Raw genomic sequence first — 19,737 nt, forward strand, 5'->3', positions numbered from 1 at the left:
ACGTGGTAGTGCCAGCAAGACGTTGACGGCGTGATGGCGGCGAGGCGGCGACAAAGACCTGTGGGTGTGGGTGGTTAGAGAGGGTGAGGTGTAAATGAGAGAGATGATATATAAAAATTAGAATTAAAAATATAAATTGTGTAGTTGTGATTTAATCCAAGGATAAAAATGTGTGACTGAGATTAAATCTCAATTCTCACAATAGTAGTATGGGATTTAATTTGAGCAATTCCCTTTATAAATATTTAGTTTACACATGACTTTCATATAGTTTAATTTAATTTAAATAATACTAAGTATATTAACAATTAACTCGGGTTTTTATTTAAAAAATAATTTGATATTTTTAATATAATATACACTCACACATACACAAACCCGTAATTTATAATCTTAACTTATAGGAATATACTAGAATTTTTATATATTATTATATGACGATCCAGTTTGGTTTAAACGGTTTTAATTTATCAAAAAACATTAACAAACCATTAATACATAAACGGTTAATTAATCGAACCATTAAAAACCGTTTTAACGATTTCAATTTTTCTTGATTCGGATTGCCGTGATCCGGTCGGGATTAGGACCAGGCACAGCAATCCGTGAGTCATCTTACTTTATACATTTTCTCATTGTGTAACTTAATGAAACGGTGGGCGACAATAGTATTAATTCAAACTTGAATCCAAGTAATTAACACATAAATTAATACTCCTATCTTTTTCCTTTAATGTATCACTAATTCACTACTCCTGAGTCCTACTTTTCAAACTTAAAAACAAAACCCAATAAATGACGAGGTAGTTTGAAGAACAGAAGTGGTACAAGTCAAGTCACCTCCCACTGTGAGATCACCAGGCATTTGATCCCTTTGACTTTCACTTCCATCTCCAACCTTTGTCTCAAAACAAACATTTGAAACTACTTCCCGAGTGTCTGAAAAGAAACAGCAACTTGAAAAAATGAAAACAAAAGGAAGAAGTGTAGTAGTACGTTGGAGCATTGGCCTCCCTACACTTTGTCTACTTTGTTTCTTCTTCTTCATCGCCGGCCTTTTCGCTTCCATGTTTCTCTCCTCTCAGGTTTCCTCTTTTGTTTTAATCTTTCTTTCTTACAATCATCAATCATGTCTTTGTGTGTGTATGTACGAGATTTGAATATTTCATGATTGTTTTTTTTGCCTGAATTGTTGAGTCGGCAGGAGTTATCACCTGGATTAAGACCCAAACCGAGGTTGCTTGAATCGATAGTCAAGGAGGAGATGCAGTTTAATCTGCTGTCTCGTGGCGAAACAGGACAAGATTCTTTAACTCAGATTCCATTTCAGGTAGTGTTTGGTTTTTATTAATCTACTTTAGTTTAAGCCAAATAATGTTTTGTTCTACATTTGATTGAATTAATCAAAATTAGTAAATTTTGCTAGTTACTGAATAATCTGTGATGCAATTGGTGAACACTAACAGTGTAGGCATTATTAGGCAACATCGATTCTTGCTACTGTTTCGCAAATCCTTTTTTAATCAGCAATACATTTTCGGACTATCAGTAGGCACACTACTTATATTCAAACTAGATTGATCACCTGTTGTTAATTCCAATACTTAAAGTATTCTATGCTGTAACTCCTCGGATTGCATTTTCTTTAGTTCATCAGCTAGAATGATTTTACTTTTTCCGGGTTCAGTCGCAAAAAGGATGTGCACAATCATTGTGTTTTTTTTATTACGCTGCTTCTAAGCGTTTTTGCATAGCATGACTCTAGTGACTTAACAGTTGGCACTCAAATAACTTAGTGCTATTTTCTATGTCCCTTATGTGGCTTCGCTAGTAGAGCTATAAAAAGTTTTAGGTAGTAACATCCTTTATGCTCTTTATCTATTGGGTTCATGTTTGTTCTCTTCTGATCATATTCTTTTTGGCCATTTATTCACTTGTATAGGTTCTAAGTTGGAAACCCCGTGCACTATACTTCCCTGGTTTTGCAGAACCTGAACACTGTGAAAGCATAATCAAGATAGCAAAGGCACGTCTGGCCCCTTCAAGCTTGGCATTACGCAAGGGAGAAACAGCAGAAAGCACCAAAGGAACTAGAACAAGGTACCGTACGCCATAATCAATGTATGCCTTTCTGCTGTTATGCAGACATGCACATGCTTAGCATGGAATATAGAAACAAGTGTATTCGATCTAATTATTGATATACTTTGAAGTTCTTTGTTATTATGTTGGTGAAAACTCTTGGGTTAATTTTATATATTTTTATCAAGTAAGCAACTTTACATGGAAGTGGTTACTTGATAATAAAAGAAAGATTAACATTGCTGTAAAGAAGATTTTGTCTGTCTAAATTGCTTTCTTTGCTTTTATCAGCTCCGGAACATTTATGAGTGCATCTGAAGACAAAACTGGAACCTTAGATATCATTGAGGGTAAAATTTCAAAGGCGACGATGATTCCCCGCACTCATGGAGAGGTATTATTAACTACATTTGCAATTTAGGTTTGCCTGTAAAGTGAAAAGCTAAATGGCCAGTGAGTGAGTGATTGGTCCTTTAGTTGTGTAGATTTATTTTCCCCACCGTAGGCATCTAGATTTGGCTGGTCAACCCAAAGTTATTAATAATCTTCTTGAGAATGCAAAATTGGTAATGGCATATTCAGATACTATACACTGTAATACTAGTTAGTCATATAGCTTACGAAAATGTATCTTCTGTACTTTATTTATAAACACACAACAGTATCAGTAATCTAATTCTATACAGCATAACCTATTCAAAAAAAATAAAGTTATACAGCATCAATGTGTTAGAATATTAATATAAGATCCTGAAAGCACTTTGTTTGACATTATTGTTGTAGTATGTAGTGTACTTGTATAGATACCCAGCATAGGTTAAAATGTGTTAGTATGTAGTGTACTTGTAAAGATACCCAACATTGGTTAAAATGTGTTAGAGCATTAATATAGGGAGTCGAACCTGATTCCTCCTACCGGCCTGAGCTCTAATACCATGTTAAGGAACCGATCACTCTAAAACCTTAAGGTGTTAGAGGAAGGTCCTTTCCAGGATCTTATATTAGTATTCTAACATATCAAACTGAGCCGAGTATATAGCTTGTCACAAACCGATAAATATAAGGCACACTAGGAATATTCAAATAATAAAGTTTTTTCAATAGGAAAACATAAATGTTTATTAGGTGGATACCTTAATGTCATGTTGATCTACCTTGTCCAGTTTCCCTATTCACACCTTGGTCTAATAGATTATTTTGTTCTCATCCCCATCAAAATATACAATTTTTTAGGCTTTCCTTGCTGCCTAGAGGTCTAGACCCTCAGCCCGACCTCAGCTAATGTTAGTACTAAATAGACTATGCAAGAAATAATATTACATCTTATAAGAGAGCAGATCACAGGTCAGAAATTGAATTATGATAAAATAATTAGCAATTTCATGGTATCTTCTACTTTATGTATTGTCGTTAAAGCATTAGAAGGTAACTCTAAAAAAAAGAAGGTAATATCTACAATATTCAGTCGGAAGGAGGGCTAACCCTTTATCTATCATTGTAATATTGAGAATAACTAATGTATGCAGTTATGTTTCAGGCATTTAACATCTTACGCTACGAGATTGGACAGAAGTACAATTCACATTATGATGCATTCCACCCTGCTGAGTATGGCCCACAGAAGAGTCAGAGGGTATTACAAATTAAACTCAGTTTATGGCTGGCGTTTTTCAGATACTGGTGATATTATGATTGCACATTTTGTTTATGCCCAAGAAATAGGCATTATTTTATATACTTGTGTTCGCATCAGAAATTAGTCGCAGATTAAAAAACCAAGGACCTGGGTATTCTATACATTTTTATCTTATGCCTGGTTTCTGGACGAATAGAGAACAAACAAATTGAATATGAAGGAACAAATAAACTCCAAGTGCTTTCTACTCCGTTCTCTGTGATATGAAACTGAAAGTAGTCTTATTGAAAAATCCAGGCATGATATTGTTGCATGTAAATGCTCATATACATGAATATTTGTGCACAATTATTTGTAGTTCTTGATCTACATCAATAGAAATGTCAAGCCATATGAGATCATATCAGGTAACCAACCACCTTTGGGGGAATATAATAGTATTTCTTTTCTTCATTTGAGTATTTTTTCATGTATTATTGTATTGATGCATTATTAAAATTAATTTTGTATCTTATTCACGGCATGAAATTACATTCTTAAATGTATTGTTGATTTATTGCTTCACTTTACCTTTGTTCAAGATATTAGCAAATACTCAATAACATCTGCCCCTTATCTGAAGTCTGAACAATAACTTGAGCCTCATGTATATTTTGATACTTTGTACATCTATCTCTATTAACTAGCCGGATTGCATTCTGCAATTTTTGCCTCAACTGTGAAATGTTATTTTCACAGATTGCTTCTTTCTTGTTGTATTTATCCGATGTGGAAGAAGGTGGAGAAACTATGTTCCCATTTGAGGTGAACTCTTAACTAAAATCTTCTTTACTTTGTTTTTTTTATGCATATGCACCTGAATATCTATGTACATGGTCACATTATCAATATGATGCAGAATGGATTGAATGTTGACAACTATGATTTTGAGAAGTGTATTGGCTTAAAAGTAAAACCACGAAAAGGCGATGGACTTCTATTTTATTCTGTGTTCCCAAATGGGACAATTGATATGGTGAGCCTTCTATATTCAGCACAACAATAAAAATTTGCAATGTTATTTACCGAAAAAAGAAAAAAAAGAAATGTGCAATATTGTTTCATTCGATGAATAAAGTGTCATTGAAATAGTAAATTTCTCAAGAATTAAATAAAGTAAATTTATGGCCTATAGACTAATAGCGAAGGGTATCTTCGTGGCAAATAGACTAATAGCGCAGGGTCTCTTTCAATCCCATGGAAGAAACATACCCTTAGTATCTAATTGCGACGGTTCGCAGACCAGGCAGTTTTACGCAATTATTCACATATATAATGTATTGTGCTTCTAACAGGTCACAACTGCAAAAAGGAATAAGTAATATTCTCTTGGTTTAGTTATTGTTGATGCTCGTGGTGAAATTCTCCTAGTTCTAATTATTGTTAATAAATTTCAATGCAGACATCACTCCACGGGAGCTGCCCAGTGGTTACAGGGCAAAAATGGGTGGCAACAAAGTGGCTGAGGGATCAAGAACAGGATGATTAATATATATACACAGTTGTAATATAGCATTCCTCAATTTTGTGATATAAGAACAATCAATTAGTCAATATATATCTTTATTCATCTAAAAGTCCCTGGTTAACTGAAGTGTTAAAACGTAAACTGCAGTTTTTATAGATTCCTATGGCATTTGTCATATCAAATGAGCCGACTTGGAGTAGCAAATGTAGACCAACCAGCAATTGATAGTGAACTACGACGCATCATAAACAATATATAAAAACTGAAATAATGAAAATATGCAAATTTAGGAATATAAGATGTGTCGCATGTATAAGGAATTATATTTAAGAAGATTTAAAATATCCACAATGTTCTAACTTAGTTAATTCATACAAATAAAATTATACAAATATTTGAAATTTTCAGAGTACCAAAAAATAGGTAAAAAATCCATTTGTTGTTGATGATTTAGCCTATAGAACCATTCCTAATGCAGTTGCTCGGCATTTCTGGGCCATTTAAAAAATCATTATACCTGATTGGTGACAACCCATTATCCTCACTGGTGACGACTCATTTCCATTTGTTTAGGTCACCTCCATATACATTGCTGACAAGCATTAATCAAAATTGTTGATTTCATTCCTCCAAACAACAAATATCCTTGAACGGCAAGTTCGGCTATTATGAGATTCAAGCATCTTTGTTACACGATTCTACCCCAAAGAGCCTCTGTTGTAGGCAAGGAATACTGATTGCTAAAGTTACATGTTAATCACATCTTATGCCAGTCATTATGGAGTTGCTTGCCCCACTGCTTTAGTAGATACATGCTACCAGCTGCAGAGAATAGACCAAGAGCAGCAAATGCTATAACTGTTGAATTCTCAATGTTCCGATGGTAACCTCCCTGTGGCATTATTGGGACAGAAATTATGTTCCGTATGCGACAACAAGATGCAACATGATTATTTACTGAGAAAGATGAAGAAACTGTGGCTTCAATATGAACATCCTAATTCCTAACTACACACATGGCTTCACTATCAACATTTTAACTTCACCATCACCAAGCATATACATCTGTTAGTGTGAACTTGGTCAACTTTTGTGGCTTGCATGTCTAGTCATAGTATATAAAATAGCAGATGTGACCCCCAAATTTGAAGGATAATATATTTATCGCTATAAGTTCATTTTATGACAGAATATGCAGCTTCAAACTACAAACTAATGAACTTAAAATGGACTAATGAAAGGCTGACATAATCAAATATAAAGTATACTGGCTAGTAACATCTCTGTGACTTCAAAGTACAACTTATTATCATTAGCTAGACAGGTACCTGCATCAAGAAAAATAGGATTGCTGCACTGACGGGAACTAGAGACAAGCTCATCATTCCTCCACGCAATTCATTTGGCACATACCTGTTTCAAACAATCAGGTACAGATATATGCAGAGCTACTTTGAGAAAAAGATAAAGAAACAAATGATATCCACTTTGTAAGGGTTGCTATTGTAAAAACTACATAGCAGGGAGAGAAGGGTTTACAATGTTCTCAATCTTGCAAGTGAAGGTAAAATGAGGCCAACGCAAGCATGAAACAAGCAGAAAAGTGTCACTAAAACTCCAATATCCTGAACATGCAATTATCAAGTAAGAGGATCAAGTGCTGAAACTAAAAAGATGAAAATTTGACAAATTTGATAAAAAAAATATTTGATTGTTCTTACTTGATAGTCATAAGCTACAACAGAGAGCATCATTCCTGCCACACAGAACGCATACAGTAAGCAATCCTCAGTTCGAAGTGATAATAGCCCACTAACAAACCACGGAAACGATGTGCTTCCTAACATTCCAGCACCCAGAAGGCAAGGATATATCAAACCCAGATGAACTTCTCGACCATCAGCCTGGAACAACATGTTACTGTTTAGGCTTTAAATAATGCAAACTTCATCATAGTCAAATTTCTCTCCAAGTTACACAGGGCATGTTTTGTCAAAGAAAAGGAAAATTCATGGTTTCTCAAAGCTATAACAGTTAATATATCATTAAATGATGAAATACTTAGGCAAGTTTATTACCAACTTATATGCTGAATATTCTTTCCAAAATCAGTTTCCTAGTGATAATAGTGGCAGGACCATAATTTACAATCCAGAACTAATAAAAGTTACATTAATCAAGATTAAAAAGCTCACCACTACTGTTGGAGCCCACAGGATCCAAAAGACAGCAACAGAGAACTGCACACAAGCTTGCGCCCAAATTAACAACCAGATCCTTTTATCTATGGAGGTAAACAACAAAATGTGAATGACTTCATTGTTCATATTTTTAACACCAAGAGTAATTTTGAGATCAAACTAAAAATTTTAAATACAGCAAAAGCTCATGAAATTTAAGTTACAAAGCAAATAGTACCACAGAGTACAAATGAGTAAAAAGACGCCTGATAATCCTTAGATGCTGCTAATTTTGCAGGTTCTTTCCGTCCACGAGTTACAGAAATGATACTCAGAATTGCCAGCAACACGGTTGCAGTGGAAAGAGATCCTAAATGTTGCTTGAAAGAATTACCAATCAGCCAATTTGCTATTACCTGACTACCAATAAAACATGCAGACTTCAAGAAAGCCATCAACCAAAACATGTCATAAAGCATATCTTGCCTGTGACCTAGCTGAAAAGACAACAATTATAATATCAAATATCATCAAAAAGTCTGTGTCGGCAGTTGTACATAACAAGTTTGTAAATATCTTCAGAAACAAAAAAGTCATATATCCTATAAGGCTTTTTATAACACAAGTTTGTAAAGAAAATTAGTTACTTGCCCGATATGGAGGGCTTATACACATTAGCTATACACATAATGCAAAATTAGAAAATAAAATCTTTCACAAACCTTATCATGCTCAACCACCATCCAAGCCTCAAAGCTGAATGAAAACATAGAATTAGCAAGACCGAGACATATACTTGTTAACCAAATGTTCGGATGTGAAGTAATTTTCTTCCATATGCCAACAAAAAGATGCAAGATACAGAATGTTAAACATATTTTCTTGTGACCACTGCACAAAAAAGAAAGAAGAAGAGTGAGAGATAAGCTTCTATTCAAAGATACGGGATGTAAAGAGTGACCGTTTCTGAGGTCTAATAATACGATTAAAACTTAAAAGAAATAAAACATATATCCCAAAACATCAATAATTGATAATTCCAATAAAAATACAATTAATTTAGTTAAATGTTGTAAACAAGGTAACAATACCAATAAATTGAAGAGTAGTTCTTGAAAATATTAGACATAAAATTTATAAAGTAAAATGTTGCCGCACGGACCAAAACAAGACTTGACAATTGACATATTTGGAGTTCAAATCAGAGATGATAAGTCCCAATTGGGTAATTAACATAGCAAGTGTCTTACAAAGCAACAAGAGAACACTCCACAATTTAAACCCCCTACTGTCCCATTTGGCCAATATTATTCATAATAAATCTCCACAATTATATAATCCCGGCCTAATATTTGATTTACACTTAACCAAGTGATTAAATTGCAACTTTTCCGGCTAAATAAAGAATTCGGAAACAATGTCATTGGCAACATGATGCAATAAAATATTAAGTGACAGCTTACATTAAATCAGAGAACACTCCGAAGAGGGGTCCAATGAACAAAGAAGCAGCATATCCGACACATAAATATAACACCATTTGCTCCCTATTCAAACCGTAATATGCCAACTCATCCTCTCCCGTTACTGATCCCAGCCCTTCCAAAACTACAAAAATATAATGTCAGTCAAATATATCCCACATTCAACCTTACTTTAATCACCAATAACCCATTAATCCCCACAACAATAAAACAATAAAACTTAACAATAATAACAGAGAACAATCATAAAGTTTGGATTTTACAACAAATAAACATAAAGTTGCAGTCTTTAATTCATAGAGAGAGAGAGAGGGAATGAGAGAGGGAGGGAGAGAGAGTGGGAGAGAGAGAGAGTGGGAGAGAGAGAGAGGGAGGGAGTGGGAGAGAGGGGGGGGAGAGAGGGGGGGAGAGAGGGAGAGAGGGGGGGAGAGAGGGGGGGGAGAGGGAGAGAGAGAGAGAGAGAGAGAGAGAGAGAGAGAGAGAGAGAGAGAGATACCTGATGAAACGGAGAAACAGAGGAGAAAAGTAGTGAGAGAAGGTGGGAGAGATTGATCAAAAATGGTACTAGTAGCGTTGGTGGTGTGGTGAGTTTTGAAATGGGAAAAACAGAGAATGGAGAGTAAACAAGAAACGAAAATGAATATAAAGATTGAGTGATTCAGAACCCAAACTTCACTCTCTATCACAACTGCCATTAATTCTACTACAAATCTTAGAAGTGATCAGTTGAGGGGTTTTAGATCTGCTGGGGATTTACAATTTACTTTCGTGTCTTCGTGTCTTTAATTGCAGCAAAATTACTGTTCGGGAGTAGCTAAATTGGACCTGACCCGATTAGACTCCCTCTTCGTAATATCTGACCCGATTCGATCACTTCCTAATTCTAGCAACAGCATCCGACCCAAAAGCCAATACTGTGTGTGATTTGGGTGATGGAAATTAGGGCGAATATAATTTTTGATTTTATAAAAAACTATTTTACTGACTAATTTTTAATTTGTGTTGCGTTCTGAATTAAAAAAAATCTGATTTTATAATATAGATTCTTTTATATGTGCCCAATTGTGCCGGTCTTATTTAATATTATACTGATCTGGCCGGCGAACTAACAATCTAATTATTGATTAGGAATAATTGTAAAATAGGGATTAATCAAACAAAAGGAGATATATTTTAATAATATTTAATATATTAAATTAATTTATAATAAATTGCACCATTCATAACTAATCTATAAGGATTAATCGAATTTTAAAGATTGAATTGGACTAATAAGAGATTTTTGGAATGATGAATAAGAGCTGCAAAACTTTTAAACTACAAATTTTTTAACAAATTTTCTATTTCAATATAAATTGCATTACTGATTGTTTGTTCAAATAGGGGTTTTTTCATAAATAACCAAGTTTTTACAAATTTTTTTACAAAAAATTATTTCTTTTTAAAATATTTGCAAAATACGTTCTGCACTTTGGAACCATTTTGCAATCACATATACAACTTGAATTTTAAAAATTATTTGCGAAAATACGTTCTGACAAATTTGTAAGCATATTTGCAAAATAATTTGTAATAAAAAATGTAACATACAATGTAAGCCGAAATGCAAAATAAAAAAGTGGCACAATTCAAAATAAATGCACCATCATATTTTTGCAAATATTTTCAAAATAAAATAGTGTATTTGCAAAAAAAAAAATCAGAACTGATAAAATCACAAATATTTTATAAAAAATGTATGTTTGATAAATTCCCTAAATATTTATGTGCCAGGACTTTGTTTTTTATGTTTCAAAAAAAATGTATGGAATAATTTTCAAAATTGGTGTTGAGAACAATTATTTTAAGGTTAACCAACTCTTATCTTCAATATTTTGGACTCGAATAAATAGCATACCGAATTTTCTAATGTGTTATCGAGGGAAAAATTCATATTTTTTAAGTTGTCAAAATTTTATTAATGGAGGGCTTATTAATAATGATGAAACCCTACATACACAAAAATCTCTATTAATAAAATTTTGATAACTAACATCCGGATTCTTAACATATGCTTTAAGGCACACACTAAAAAAATCGATAACATAATTTATAATTTAATTAATTTAAATATGTAAGTAAACGAATTGTACATGTTCTTCCACCATGAAGAAAGAGGACAAAAAAATCAATAATATACATTATATTATATATTACAATATAGCAAAATCTTGTCTTATTTACACATAATAATATTTTTCTTCTTATCTTAAAAAGTGGATACTCGTGTTCTACACAGAAAACAAAAGCTGTAGCAGTTTGGGGAACATGAAGCAACTCATCAAAAGAACACAAACTACACCCCAAGACCTCTTTCTAAAAACAATAAGATTGAATTCATATATATATGCATGCCCTATATCGATAATATTCTCCAGCACAAGTAATATAAACAGCCTAACTCCTGAAAAAGCAGATGCACGAACGGGCAGTACAGCATCTCCTGCATTAGCAACAAAACCAAATAATGAGAAAAAACTCAACGAGACGAAGGATAGAGCAAGTATAGTAACTTGTATTAATCCTCAAAATGATTTGAAAATCTCTCTGGAAGACAGTGATTTTCATTCACCAGAAACGATTAAGAACACTAAGATTTATTACCAGATTAACTTTTGAACTTAACCTAGAGACGGACTATATTATGACAGTGGAGTCATGAGAAAACAAACAGAAAGAAACAGAGAAGTCCACACCCTGTCAATCAAATTTGTTTGTTGTAATGCTTTTTGTGTGTCCAGCAGAACATGTAAGAAGGTTCTAAGTTAGCTATGAATATTGAATTAGTATCTACACGGCAGAAAAGTAATGACTGCAATTAGTGGAATCAATCCGTTTTAAGGGCTAGTTTGCTCTAGAAAGTAGAAACTACAGAAGTATTTGCGAGATCTTCCAACATCTACACAAGGCTATAGCTGTAAACCTAGCTAAGTAACTTGTTAGAACTTAAAACCAACATTTAACATCAGTTTGTGATAAACTACATGTTAATGAAGTAATGGACTCACATTTGTGCCTGTCTTCCATCCACCCCTGAACAGTCCTTGAAAGAAGCGTAATGTACTTTTCCATTGCTTCCTCACGGCTAATATTCTCTAGCTGCTTCCATGCGTTCCTGGAACAATATAATTCATTCTCTGTATCCATTAGAAAAAGTAAACTTGAAAGTTCTTAATTAACAAATAAACCATATTCTGGAACTCAGATTTTAAATGATAATTTAAAAATGAAATGCTTATTAATGAAGTTAACGAGTTTATAACCTGGACCAAATGTGAGTGCAAATTTTGTGTATACAGAAGTAGGCCCTAAATTATATCTTACACTATAACTGTGTCTATTGGTAGAAACAACAATTGGTTAATAATTCTGACTAATATATGCCACATTGTAGAACTTAATTTCAGTCTTTCAGATGACACTTTAGGAGTAGATTCATTTCACTGAGTTGCATCAAGTAACTGATATGGATAATGGGACACCAAGTTTTACCAGAGAAAGAAAGAAATTAGAGAATATACATTTATAAATAAGAAAAAAAAAGACAATGTCCTGAATTACATCAAAGACAACGAGCACGTACCTAGCCTTTGGAACCTAAATACACCTAACCATTAACAAAATCTCAATGCACCTCTTATCAATTTTTTTGCTGATAGTTTAACATTACGTGACTACAAAAGAGCAAATATAGCTTTTGGGTAAGAGTTGCTCAGACCAGCCACATCAAAATCACATACAGTCTAAACAAATTTGATAAAAAAATAATGACAAGAGTACCGGAGAAGCATAGTACCACTTAGCACGAGAATAGACCTTCAATGCCATTGGCTGCGGCTTCATACAAATTCCTTCAATAGCAACCTTATGAAGCCCATACAATTGCATCTTCACATTACTCTCAACACCCAAGAATCGATCAGCATTACTCTTCGAATTCACAAATGCTACCGCGGCACCAAACTGCTTTTCCAATTCAGTTCTCTCAACCCCCTCCCAATCATCCTCCCACCCCTCTTCCTCATCCTTGTCCACTTCATCATCCTCATTAAAACAAACAGTCTCCTCATCCTCATCATCCATATCTTCATTTCTCTGCCACAATTTATCAAACATTTCGACACCTTGATCAAGTCCTGAAAACTCAAAATTCTGATCAACTACTTCCTCTACCAATTCATCCCCACCACTTAAATAACCCTCATCAAAACCATATTTTCTTGAAATAGCCACTTTAACTTCATTTTCAAATTCTCCATTACAAGTTTCACTCTGATCAAAATCAACAACTTTTTCTTCTTGGGTATCATTAAAAACCTTAGATTGTTCAACCCCAGAACACTCACTCTGATCAAAATCATCAAGTTTTGCTTCTTGGGTATCATTAAAACCCCCACATTCTCCAACCCCAGAACACTCACTCTGAACAAAATCATCAACTTTTGCTTCTTTGGTATCATTTAAAATCAAATCTTTTTGAACACCATCATTAAAGTTTGAATCTTTATGATGATTCTTTAAAGAAAAATCAATTTTTGAAGACCCCAATTTGGTAATAGAGTGTTTATTATGAGAAGCAGATGCAATTAAAAGAAGCTCATCTGTAATTAAATAAACAAGGCCAGTGAGACCAACAACAAAGATTATGTCTTCAACAAATGCCATAACTATAAATCTAAAATGTAAGTTTAAGATACACTAAAATTTAAAATGTATGTGTATGTTTCAGAGAATGTTTTTTAAGGAAATGAATGTCGGTTGTGGATACATATGAGAGATGTTTAAGTTAATAAGTCTGGGAGAATGACTCCTAGTAAATCATGTTCTCTTTTACGGTGATATTTATACATACTGTATGCATCTTGTGTATATGTATTGTTGATTTGTTGTGTTGGTATGTATCAGCGGTTAAGATATCGCAATTGACCCACCTAATTGAATTAGTACAGTGCAATACCCAATATTCGAAAAATCTAAAACAAAAAGGACGTGTCAACTTGCGGGATAATATTCCTTAAATTCCATAATCTTAGCGGCAAGACTCTGGAATTTTGAGGGAAAATATTTTAAAACATCTGTACGTGCTTTGACGCTAAATGTCTATCATGGTGAGATTATTAGGGGCAATTTTCACCGATCTATTATTTGTTGTGAAACGCTAATCCTAAAAATTAAATCTCATATCGCCCTCTCTAACTTAATCATGTAATTATTTAATTATTATTATTATAATAATAATCATGTCTCCGTACTTTCTGTGTCACCTCCTGGATTCAGAAAGAAAACAAGCTATATTTCCACCTTAATTGATTCAATTAGTTAAGAATTGTTGTCGAGATCTTCGTCGTGAGTCTACAAAAAATGACACGTGTGTTTAAAGGTTTTAACAAAAAATGAATCGGACGAGAAGGGTTTAACTCATCTAATGAATCAAGATTTTCACGGAATAGGTAAGTCTCATGCAAAAAAACCATGGACCAATGTATGTAAATGTTTTATGTGAAGTTTTTTATGTACTTCTACATTTAACTGAGCATTACTTTTTACCTAAAATATACATCCATTTGCACACATAAGTAGAGAATATTTTGAAAAAACCGTATATTCATTCTTTTAAATGGGAGTAAAGCTCTGTACATTATACACTGCTTTATACAATATTACTGTCTGCGTTTGTTTGGTTGGTTTAGTAGGGGCAACCTTAAATTCCATAACCTTATTTTAATTATTTTAGTTCAGTAGTAGTTTCTTTCTTTACATATAATTTGATAAGTGTTCAGATAGACTATGGACTAGCACATCTTAATAACATGATCCGTATATTTGTAGAGTAGTGTTATGTGTCAAATTGGGATCAAATTATAAAATTTGATTCCAAATGATGCGATATTGATAACTCGCTAATTTGTGATATTTTTATTAGTAAAATTTATGTGAATGCAAGTTGTTTATTATTATTAACTGATTTGTAACAATTCAGACCCCAATAAGTGGAATATACAATTCATTTTTAATATCAATTTGAGACCTCTGAAATTATTCATATTTGTATTCGGGCATCTCTCTTTGAAATCGAAACTAATTAAGAACTTTGGTGATAAATCCCTAAAATTTTGATCTTAGTCAGTTGAGGTTGGTTTCTTTATTTAGATGTTGATGACACATATTTATTTGTATTTTCGTATTATATTTGAGATTTATGTCCTTGAGGTTATTTCGATTACATTTTCCTAGATTTAAAAAATTCCCATAATAATATACGAGGGTATCATAGTAATTACACAATATTATAAATATTTATAAAAATACTATCACTGTGTTATACTAAAATTTTGAAAGAGTAGCTGGGACTTTTTATTTTTAGTCCAGAATTGGAGTGTTTAAGTAAAATATTTTATCTTAATTATCGAGTTATAATAAAAGATATAGGGTTTGTTTGTGATTTCTTAAAAAACGTAACTTATGACTTAAAGTCAAAAAGTGTAATTTAAAAGATATAATCATCGTAACTCATATGTTATTCATGTATTTGGATAATTTTACATATAAGTCACTTATAATTTATTGAGCGTTTGCTAAATTATAACCTAGAAGTTCTAAGTTTTCTTTAAAAAATCAAAATTTTATATTATAATTGAATTTTAAAAATAAAAAAAAAACAAATTACTAATAATGTAACAAATTATTTTTTTAAACTAAAACATGTTAACTTTTTAGAGATATTTTTTTTTACTAATTGACATTTTTTTGCTAAGGATTTTATAGACATTTTACACATAAACACCACTCAACTCACTTTTTTGACAAATAAGCAACTTGGTAGACCTTGATTCCGACGATAAGCCTCATTTTTTTTTTGTTATCTAATTTTCCAGTCGATAATTACTAATAACTAATTAATATAATATTTTATAAAATTCTTACATCTGTACGAGTTATCTATACTAAAGCATAATAATCGGGGTGAAGTATAATTTGATAAAACTTTTTTTGGTTCACCGTCAGATCTTTTTAATCAGATAATCAGAACCGTTAGATCCAAATACTAAAAGAATCTCAAATTTTCAAGTTCGAATCCCGATAATATCAAATATTTCAATTATTATTTATAAACAACTCAAGTTCCCAGGTTCAAATCTCGCAAATTACAAATTTTTATGTTATTATTTATAAATGTTATAATCAGGTTAATGGTTCAACTCTTATCAATCATATATTATTTAATTTTAACTAAAATTAAAATTTTATTAAAATTTAAAATAATATGAAATATAAAATTTATAAAATATTAATGACAAACTTGCATTACGTTACAAAGATGGTAAGTGCTAATAACTATTAACATAATATCAAATTTCATCAGCAAGGTGCGTAATTAATAGTCCTAAGCAATTGTGTTTTAAAATAATGATAAAATAATAAACAAATAGTGAGATGTGGAATGTGAACGAGAATGTACCGGTCTCTTTACTTTTTTACTTATTAACATATACTAGTTTAAATCCAGTACCGCTAATATTTGAAACCGTCATAAATATGTAATAATTATAAATTTATAGTAAAGTTTATAGGATAATTTATGGTCATAATTTGTAGTTTACAATATATTAGTTTAGCGGATATATAATACTCTTTATTTAATTTTTTAATTATGGGATAAGTTGTCATCGTAGTTTAGTAGGATAAGTAAACTACGTTCAGTAGTTTAGTGAATATATAATACTATTTATTTATTTTTTTAATAATCAAAATTAGGGGATAACCGTTGAATCAAATTATATCTCATTTAAGTTATTATAATATAATATAGATGCCGTAATAAACGGGTTTCGTTTTGTACCCAAACAGCCAACTGGAAGTTTGAGATGGACTTTGGTCTTTGGAGATCTCCCAAACACCCACATAATTACTACTCCCTCCGTCACCCTCCCCCTACCCCTAGATTCTTTATATTGGAGTACGAGGGATTGATATATATTTTAAAATTTTTGTAAAGTATTATTTCATAAATAATTTTAAATATTTTTTTCTTTTTTTATAAAAATATGATATTTAAACTTTTATACAGAAAAAAATTTTAAAAATAAATTATAGGACTATATTTTATAAAAGTCTTAAATGATGGAGTATTATTTAAGAAATAAAAGTTAAAAAGCAAGAATACAATTACATCTCTGAACTTAAAAAATAAACTAAACTAACTTCGCAGCCGTGCATGCTCTTGTATGTAAAATGATGTTCGTTTATTGCGTGGCATAATGTTCATAAAATAAATATAGATGTGCAAAATAAATTTAGAAGTGCAAATGTGTAATATCACTTCACACTTAAAGCAAAAAGAGAATATTATCCGGTCCATGCTAGGAAGAGCTTTGATCCCAATTCCCAACACTAGTCTAACTTTTGCAAAGTTGAACATGATTGTGTACATAAGTACAATAGGTTCAACAACTTGAAGAATAACAAATCTTGGCCTCCCATTACAGACTGTATAATACCACAAATTGCAGTATAAGCTAAAGTTTGCAACGCTGAGAGTGACCGGTCTATCATCCAAGACACCAAATCTATAAAAATCAGAAATTCTAATTTCACAATCTATGAGGAGGATAATGTAAAAGAATATAAAAGTGCCTAATTAATCACCAAATGCTATCAAATGAATAAGTTAAATAATACATATATAGAGTCAAGTACATATGTTTTGCAACTAAAATTTTGCATAAAAATATTGTAAAATATATTATTTTGTGAATTATGTTCTACAGTGATCATTATTTTATTCAAAATCTTAAATATCATACATGTGTACAACATGCAGAACATTACAAAATATTCTATTTTACGAAATATGTTTAGTTTGCAGAACATTTGTTCAAATTGCAGAACATACACATTATATTTATTAAACTGAAATGATCTTCAACAATTTTAATAAAATAGTGATATTCGTAAAATATATTTCACAAAATAATATATTTCATAGTTTTTTGATTGCAGAACATAGGTGGTCTCCGAGATATTCATTAAAAATGTGGTCTCCATATAACCCCCCTCTCTCTTTCTATATTAAAGTTCTATGATGGTCACCTTTAAATAAAATCTTACATAAAAATATTGCAAGACGTATTATTTTGAGAATCATGTTCGTCAAAGATCATTTTTTTATTCAAAATCTTGAATATTATATATGTACTGCATGTATAGCATTACAAAATATTTTATTCTACGAAACATGTTTAGTTTGCAGAACATACACATTCTACTTATTAAACTTAAAGGGTCTTCAACAATTTTGGTGAATTGGTGATATTCGTATGACGTACTTCACAAAATAATATATTTCATAGTGTTTTGATTGCAGAACATAGATGGTCTCTGAGATCTCCGATAAAATAGTAGTTTTCATAGAATTTTACTCTCTCTCTCTCTATATATATATATATATATCTATATATATATAGGGTCGCGTTTCAATAAAAACTTCTTAAATGAGAACCGTAAGAACTGATGATTTTTGTAGTTGGAACTAATTTTTTGAAAAGTTAAAATTTTGAAATGGGTAAGTTGGTGATTTTGTGCAAATCAAAAAAATTTAAGTTTGTAAAATCACCAATCTTAACTACAAAAATCATCAGTTCTCACAGTCGTCATTTTAAAAAAGTTCTCATTTGAGTAACAAAACCTATATATATATATATATATGTGTGTGTGTGTATGTGTGTTTGTGTACGTGTGTGTGTTACAGGGGTTAGAATCCTAAAAAAAAATTGAATATGGGAAATTACAATTTTAACTCTACAAACACAGAAACCTCGGCTACCCTTGAGAAACGGTGGAAGTTTGAAGTTTTAGTATGAAATTTCATTATATCCAAATAGAAGTCGGTGTGAATTATGATAATGATTCAATTGACTTAAATATTTGTCTCTATAACCAGTTAGACTATTCTAAATCGGTATCAGTTGAGTCGTCTAATTTATCGCTTACCCCCTTCATTTTATACATATGGTTTACCGTCGTTTAAGAAATTAAGGTTTAAAAATGTGAAAAACATTTACTCTGAAAAGATAAAACTAAACTAACTTTGTATTCCGTGCAAAGCACATGCAAAGCACGTGCATGCCCTAGTATGCATAAATAGATGTCGAGTGGCGTCACGTTTCATGTTAGGTTCAAATAAATATAGAGTTACAAATTAAATATAGAGGAAAAGAGGGAGGAGAAGAGAGAAACAGATGAGAAAGAGAACAGGGAAGAAAAAAGAGATGGAGAATGAGATGAACAACAAAGGCTAATCGGAGATTGTAAATTTGGAATTTAAGGGATTAGGGTTCTTGTTATTGGGGTTTTTGAATTCGTTGCTTAACCTTTCGAGATACTGATATCTTTCTTGTACTCTTTTTTTTCGTCTTCGAATTCGTGTATATATATTGTATATTTTGAATCTTGTTAAATTTGCATTTGATTCGTTGTTCATCGTATGATTGTGATTTTATCATCGTTGAAAAGATAATTTGATTATCTTCGTTTTTTGTTCTTTACGTTTTCTGAAATTCTACATGTAAATATGTCAAAATTTGTTATTTGTATAATCTGTTGCTTAAATTTCTGTTGTGATCAATACCATTCTGGAAAACTCTTTTCGATATCTGTATTTTGCATTTACATCCCGCTGCTAAATTATGTGAGTTTGATGTTTTAAACATTAAATTACCAATGTAATCATGGGCTAATTATGTTCTACAATCCATAATTTTTTAAGTTCTGAATTCGTTTCTTGCTCATTTTTAATGTGCCTTATCATTC

The 19,737-nt window shown here is 31.8% G+C and overlaps 3 protein-coding genes across 3 annotated transcripts; 1 reads left to right on the forward strand and 2 right to left on the reverse strand.

Annotated features, from left to right (window-relative positions):
- Positions 1-757: 757 nt before the first annotated feature.
- LOC141662109 (putative prolyl 4-hydroxylase 9) lies at positions 758-5,334 on the forward strand. The gene is made up of 8 exons (XM_074469157.1): positions 758-1,085; positions 1,205-1,330; positions 1,943-2,100; positions 2,374-2,476; positions 3,620-3,715; positions 4,457-4,522; positions 4,617-4,733; positions 5,160-5,334. The coding sequence occupies exons 1-8, from the start codon at positions 966-968 to the stop codon at positions 5,244-5,246; spliced, it is 873 nt and encodes a 290-aa protein (XP_074325258.1). The 5' UTR covers positions 758-965; the 3' UTR covers positions 5,247-5,334.
- A 184-nt stretch (positions 5,335-5,518) lies between these two features.
- Positions 5,519-9,709, reverse strand: LOC141662110 (uncharacterized). Its single transcript, XM_074469158.1, has 9 exons — positions 9,386-9,709; positions 8,869-9,013; positions 8,128-8,296; positions 7,644-7,902; positions 7,421-7,509; positions 6,947-7,129; positions 6,765-6,850; positions 6,554-6,638; positions 5,519-6,117 (listed from the first exon to the last, which is right to left on the reverse strand). The coding sequence occupies exons 1-9, from the start codon at positions 9,582-9,584 to the stop codon at positions 5,983-5,985; spliced, it is 1,350 nt and encodes a 449-aa protein (XP_074325259.1). The 5' UTR covers positions 9,585-9,709; the 3' UTR covers positions 5,519-5,982.
- Positions 9,710-11,056: 1,347 nt separating this feature from the next.
- Positions 11,057-13,750, reverse strand: LOC141723474 (uncharacterized). Its single transcript, XM_074525293.1, has 3 exons — positions 12,725-13,750; positions 11,937-12,043; positions 11,057-11,371 (listed from the first exon to the last, which is right to left on the reverse strand). Coding segments are annotated over exons 1-3 (978 nt in total). The 5' UTR covers positions 13,594-13,750; the 3' UTR covers positions 11,057-11,369.
- Positions 13,751-19,737: the final 5,987 nt, after the last annotated feature.

This window comes from Apium graveolens, chromosome 5, assembly GCF_009905375.1.
Source record: "Apium graveolens cultivar Ventura chromosome 5, ASM990537v1, whole genome shotgun sequence".
Taxonomy (NCBI): Eukaryota; Viridiplantae; Streptophyta; class Magnoliopsida; order Apiales; family Apiaceae; genus Apium; species Apium graveolens.

Excerpts from the sequence above, each read along its gene's own strand:
- LOC141662109 (XM_074469157.1), top strand. The coding sequence starts at position 966 with ATGAAAACAAAAGGAAGAAGTGTAGTAGTACGTTGGAGCATTGGCCTC. Across the intron at positions 1,086-1,204 it reads CCATGTTTCTCTCCTCTCAG|GAGTTATCACCTGGATTAAG; the intron begins GTTTCCTCTTTT and ends TTGAGTCGGCAG. Across the intron at positions 3,716-4,456 it reads GCCCACAGAAGAGTCAGAGG|ATTGCTTCTTTCTTGTTGTA; the intron begins GTATTACAAATT and ends TTATTTTCACAG.
- LOC141662110 (XM_074469158.1), bottom strand. The coding sequence starts at position 9,584 with ATGGCAGTTGTGATAGAGAGTGAAGTTTGGGTTCTGAATCACTCAATC. Across the intron at positions 9,014-9,385 it reads CTGTTTCTCCGTTTCATCAG|TTTTGGAAGGGCTGGGATCA; the intron begins GTATCTCTCTCT and ends ATATTTTTGTAG. Across the intron at positions 7,510-7,643 it reads TTACTCATTTGTACTCTGTG|ATAAAAGGATCTGGTTGTTA; the intron begins GTACTATTTGCT and ends TTACCTCCATAG.
- LOC141723474 (XM_074525293.1), bottom strand. The coding sequence starts at position 13,593 with ATGGCATTTGTTGAAGACATAATCTTTGTTGTTGGTCTCACTGGCCTT. Across the intron at positions 12,044-12,724 it reads GTCTATTCTCGTGCTAAGTG|GAACGCATGGAAGCAGCTAG; the intron begins GTACTATGCTTC and ends ATATTGTTCCAG.